The sequence below is a fragment of the Budorcas taxicolor genome, chromosome 2, assembly GCF_023091745.1.
Source record: "Budorcas taxicolor isolate Tak-1 chromosome 2, Takin1.1, whole genome shotgun sequence".
NCBI classification, from domain to species: Eukaryota; Metazoa; Chordata; class Mammalia; order Artiodactyla; family Bovidae; genus Budorcas; species Budorcas taxicolor.
This window is the reverse complement of record NC_068911.1, coordinates 114,011,996-114,017,995: the sequence shown is the minus strand read 5'-3', so window position 1 is coordinate 114,017,995 and position 6,000 is coordinate 114,011,996. Positions and strand designations below refer to the sequence as shown.

Sequence of the window (6,000 nt, the reverse complement as noted above, 5' to 3'; positions counted from 1 at the left end):
ATGGTGATTGCAGCCATGAAATTAAAAGACACTTACTCCTTGGAAGGAAAGTTATGACCAACCTAGATAGCATATTCAAAAGCAGGGACATTACTTTGCCAACTAAGGTCCATCTAGTCAAGGCTATGGTTTTTCCATTAGTCATGTATGGATGTGAGAGTTGGACTGTGAAGAAGTCTGAGCGCTGAAGAATTGATGCTTTTGAACTGTGGTGTTTGAGAAGACTCTTGAGAGTCCCTTGGACTTCAAGGAGATCCAACCAGTCCATTCTGAAGGAGATCAGCCCTGGAATTTCTTTGGAAGGAATGATGCTAAAGCTGAAACTCCAGTACTTTGACCACCTCATTCGAAGAGTTGACTCATTGGAAAAGACTTTGATGCTGGGGGGGATTGGGGGCAGGAGGAGAAGGGGACAACAGAGGATGAGATGGCTGGATGGCATTACTGACTCGATGGACGTGAATCTGAGTGAACTCCGGGAGTTGGTGAGGGACCGGGAGGCCTGGCGTGCTTCGATTCATGGGGTCGCAGAGTCGGACACGACTGAGCGACTGAACTGAACTGAACAGAAAGCTCTTTACCATGGCAACATTTTACCTAGAAAAGGAAAGCATTTTCAAGGTTTCTGAGAATCTCACACTTAAAAGAACATCACACATTTCTGTACTGGATGTGCAGAGGAGAGGCAAACTGATCCCTAATCCCCAAATATCCCAGTTGGGAAGTAAAATGTGTGTATGGGTACCCTGAGCCAGAAGAGGAGAGATGCATTTATCTGAGTCCCCACAAACCTCCTTCTGATATAGTCTGTTTGAGGCCTTCTCCAAGGTAAACATGAGCTACTCAAACTTTTTTGACTGCTGTCTTGGCTGACTTGCTGAATCTTTGAAAAAATGGTGGGGGTCGAGGGCACACTGACTCTGCTACTGTTAATCTACACAAACAGTAAAACAGTATGGTTTCTTACTGGGAAAGATAGCTGCTCATGTTTATTTAAAGCATGATAAAGCCATTTACAACAGGGAACTCCTGTGTGGCCTACCTGATTCCTGTTATTCTTCAGGCCCTATTCCCCAGGCTGCTTTAAATACAGCTTTCTGCTGTGGGAGTTAGCGCTATAAGTCCATCGGCATCAGTACCTGCCTGGTCATTCAACAGTGGCTACAAATTATCCACCTTTAGTCCCCCTCATCCTATGCCATCTCAGGGAAGGACAGTTTTAAGACTACAAAAATAACTCACACGCTAGTAAAGTAATGCTCAAAATTCTCTAAGCCAGGCTTCAACAGTACGTGAACCGTGAACTTCCAGATGTTCACGCTAGTTTTAGAAAAGGCAGAGGAACCATAGATCAAATTGCCAACATCTGCTGGATCATCGAAAAAGCAAGAGAGTTCCAAAAATACATCTATTTCTGCTTTATTGACTATGCCAAAGCCTTTGACTGTGGATCACAATAAACTGTGGAAAATTCTGAAAGAGATAGGAATACCAGACCACCTGACCTGCCTCTTGAGAAACCTGTATGAAGGTCAGGAAGCAACAGGTAGAACTGGACATGGAACAACAGACTGATTCCAAATTGGGAAAGGAGTACGTCAAGGCTGTATATTATCACCCTGCTTATTTAACTTATATGCAGAGTACATCATGAGAAACGCTGGGCTGGAGAAAGCACAAGCTGGAATCAAGATTGCCGGGAGAAATATCAATAACCTCAGATATGCAGATGACACCACCCTTATGGCATAAAGCAAAGAACTAAACAGCTTCTTGACAAGCGTGAAAGAGGAGAGTGGAAAAGTTGGCTTAAAATTCAACATTCAGGAAACTAAGATCATGGCATCTAGTCCCATCACTTCATAACAAATAGATGAGGAAACAGTGAAAACAGTGTCAGACTTTATTTTGGGGGGCTCCCAAATCACGGCAGATGGTGACTGCAGCCATGAAATTAAAAGATGCTTGCTCCTTGGAAGAAAATTTATGACCAACCTAGACAGCATATTCAAAAGCAGAGACATTACTTTGCCAACAAATGTCCATCTAGTCAAGGCTATGGTTTTTCCAGCAGTGATTATGGATGTGAGAGTTGTACTATAAAGAAAGCTGAGCACCGAAGAATTGAAGCTTTTGAACTGTGGTGTTGGAGAAGACTCTTGAGAGTCCCTTGGACTACAAGGAGATCCAACTAGTACATCCTAAAGCAAATCAGTCCTATATATTCACTGGAAGGACTGATGCTGAAGCTGAAACTCCAATCCTTTGGCCACTTGATGTGAAGAACTGGCTCATTGGAAAACACTCTGATGCTGGGAAAGATTGAAGGTAGGCGGAGAAGGGGATGATAGAGGATGAGATGGTTGGATGGCATCACTGACTCAATGGACATGAGTTTGGGTAAACTTCGGGAGTTGGTGATGGGCAGGGAGGCCTGGCATGCTGCAGTCCATGGGGTCACAAGGAGCCGGACATGACTGAGCAACTGAACTAAACTGAAGAAGTTATGAAGGTGGGCACCTTAGACATTGTTTCCCTGGCTTCTCAGTGGATAAGAGTAAACTGCCACACAGCACAGGCAAGACTAGTCTCATAACACCATAATTTGCATATTCAAATTTCTCAACTTACTGCTAAATATTGTTAGCAATATTTACTAAGTATATTTTAAAAGGAAATGGTCGTTCATACGATGCTTCCAACCTCTTGTATACTCTGGTTCCAGAGAAATCTCTCCTCTGTCAAGAAAATGCCCAGGAGGAGTGCAAAAGGCGCAGAGAATTTCTTCAAGGAAACATTAATTGAGTACCTGCTTTTTAAGATGCTAGGTATGAGGAGAGAAACACACACACACACACACACACAACCTCTTTGAGTTCAAGGGACTCACAACCTCACATTCCTCACTCGGCCCCTCCCACCCAACACACAGAGGAAACTTCTATAGGAAAAGTTTTCACACGTCACCTCTTCCTTGATCGCTTAAAGTAAATTATTATAGAGCTGGTGCCCAAGGCTTGTGGCTAGGTACATAACTCCTTTATATAAATGCCATTCTCTGGGACAGACAAGGTGTGCTTCAGGTAAATGGTGTAACTAAAATGACATCATTACAGGAGTTGCATCCTCAGAGATGACTTTCCTCTCAGGAAGAACATGAAACGGAGGGTGGTTAGGGTGAGTGAACACGATGCACTCACTGGCTGGAGGGAAGGCAGTGAGCCTAACAATTCTTTTTTGGGGGACTCGGTTCCCTGGTCCGTATATCAAGAAGTTTGCCCAAGTGCGTGTAACTCAGGGGACACCCCGATTCTGAACTAGAACCAGCCCGGGTCTGAATCGCCAAGTTGATCATTGCTCAAGCCTTGATCCGGGAGCAACCGGGCTTCCGAAGTTTGGCTCGCGGAGAGGACCAAACCCACTTGGGGCATCCGATGCCTCTGAGAAGCAGAGAGGGGAGGCAGGATGCAAATCTTCCCCAGGATTGAGGAATAATCCTTTTATAAAGCACCTCGGAGGAACATGTAGAGCCCCGGCGCGAAGCTACGCGGAACGTCGACCGCGACAGGAGGCCTGGATTGCACCTCCTCGCCGGCGTGGGTCCGGGCCTGGCCCGGGGCTGCCCTCGCGCAGGCGCAATCGCGCAGCGCTCCCGCCCCAGCGCGCATGCTCCGCCGAGCCCCTGCGCTCCAGGCTCCTGGCGGCGGCTGCGGCGGCAGCGGCCGCGGAGGAAGTTTCCGCTCTGCCCTCCACCCCGGTAGCAGCTTCGGGGCCGGGGACAGCTTCCTCTGGACGCTCCGCGGGCTTCGCTGCCGCCGCAGGGCGGTCTGACGGGATCATGGGGTTGTCAAAGGGGCCGGAAGGCCAGGGTCTCCCGGAGGTAAGGAACCCCTCCTCCCTCCCTGACACGTCCGGGTTTCCGAGCGAGGGCCGAGCCTGCGGGGTCGCAAGCACTGGGAGATCCGGCAGCGATTAGGGCTCCCCGCCTCCTTTCTCAGGTGTGACCTCTTCCCCAAGCACCGGCCCTGTCCTCTGGGGGCCAAGCTAGTTCCCCAGTGTGGACATGGGCGGAGACCAACTTCAAACGGTGCCGGGTCTCCTGGGACGGAGGGAGCCTTCTCTGGCCAATACCTGCCCCGACGCTGCCCCAGGCGTCCCAGGGCCTGGGGTCCCCCCCTCTCTGGCTCCCTCCGGCAGTCTCTCTCCGACCCCCGGCGCCGCACGGCTCGCCCCGAGGACCGAGGCTTCTGCGCCCAATAGTCACGAGACGCGCGCTGGGACGGTCCGGGCTCGGGTTGTGCAAAGGGCGGTGACCTGTGGCGCCTATCGCCGCCTCCCCCGGGCCCACGGGGTCCTGGCGGCCGGCACCCGCCGCCGTAGTGTCGGGGGGGTTGCCTCCCTGCGTTTGTCCCCACGCTGGGCCAGGCTGGCTGGAGGAAGTTTGGGAGCCGGGCGCGCGCCCGGTCGTGTCCGGCCGGGTCAGCGCACCGCGGTGTTCGCGGTGTAGACGCGCTCTCCGTCCGTGCGGAGTGGCCGGGCGGAAACGTCGCTGCTTCTCCAGAAGGGAGAGCGGGTGCCCCTCCTTCAGAGATGTTTGTTATTAAGTACTCAGTCGATCCCGAGGGACAGGGTGATCAGCGGTTTCTGGATTTATATACACATTATCTGGGAGGAGAGGAAAAGTGCATTTCCTTTTGGCTGCAAATATCACTTATCTAGACAATTTGCATCTGTGCTCTCTTCCAGTTGATTTACTCAAAAACTAGTTTAGCTTACTAGATTCTTGAAAGAAATGGAGTCCATGCTGCGCCTCTGTCCCCTTCCTAAGGTTCTGAAGCAGGTATTTGTCAGAGGGACTGATTCCTTGACATGGTGCGTGGTCCCTTCACACTTAACTGCCTGGGGCCAGTCTTGCTTCTTTGCCTTCCTCCCCAAATCCTTTAGTTCTTAAATCCCACTAGTACCATTTATTGAGGGAACACTGTTCTGTGCGTAAAAGCTGGAGATGTAGTGACTGCAGAACAGACTTAATCTGTCAGTGTTTGCTCCCAGAATGGAAATCTATTTCAGCATCTTGAGAAAACCTAGCAAGTGTAATGTCAGAACCCTTCTGTTAGCTGACACTTGACATTCGAGTTGCTTTGATGGACCAGGGTTTGTGAAGACTAGAATCTGTTCTGTGATTTGATTTGATATTTCTTTTTTGCCTTTTTAAATTCTAGGCTCTCATCAGGTTTTTTGCCTGGCACTTTGCTGTGGACTCTGTCTGATCTCCCAGGTTCTAACTTAAATCCCTTCAATTCTTTGCCCCAGTGTACCACCAGTAGGGTCTTTCTAGGAAAAAAAAAAACAACAACTTGCACCTCCTTTGTCCTTTGTTTAATGTTTCACTGTCAGGAGACTGGGTCTAATTTGTCGCTTTTCCAAGTTCCTGGCAATTAGGCAAACAGGATTCACTTAGTTCAAAGACTAGTATGTATGAATATGAATAGTAGGTGTCATTAAGCTGTCACTAGTCCGGTTATTTCATTAAATTTAATTTAGTAAAAGCTTTTATGTACGTGAAGGAAAGAGAGATAGCTAGACGTGGCCCTGCCTTCCAGCTTACATGAACTATGGTCCAAGACAACTGACAGTTTAGTGTTCCTAGTTTAAGAGCTTACAGCATTCCTTTTTATTCGAATTTTAGTTTTAAGAGTTGGATGTGTTACCCAGCCTGGTGATGTGTATGGCTTCAAGCTAGAGTATTCTTTCTTTCACTGCATATTAGCTAGTGACCCTTTTGCATTTTGTTTTAATGTTAACCTATGAAATGGATTTGGTGTCTTACTAACATTCCCCATTCATTGTCTTGTGCAAGAAAAATTACTTCACAAGGTATATTGCAGAAGTACACTTCTCCATTCTGGGGGTGGGTGGATGGGAAGTGTGGGCCGTGCACTCCCCAAGGTGTGGGCAGAGGGTGCCCATTAGGTACAAGGTGTGGCAGGGAGGACCCTC

The 6,000-nt window shown here is 48.7% G+C and overlaps 1 protein-coding gene across 3 annotated transcripts in view; it reads left to right on the top strand.

The window, feature by feature from the left end:
• The first annotated feature begins 3,733 nt into the window (after nt 1-3,733).
• CCDC93 (coiled-coil domain containing 93) overlaps nt 3,734-6,000 on the top strand; it is a 108,781-nt gene continuing 106,514 nt past the window's right edge. For all 3 annotated transcript variants that reach the window (XM_052657845.1, XM_052657837.1, XM_052657830.1), the window contains exon 1: nt 3,734-3,880. In XM_052657845.1, coding sequence (XP_052513805.1) covers nt 3,839-3,880 — 42 coding nt within the window. In that variant the 5' untranslated portion in view covers nt 3,734-3,838. The remainder of the gene's footprint in view (nt 3,881-6,000) is intronic.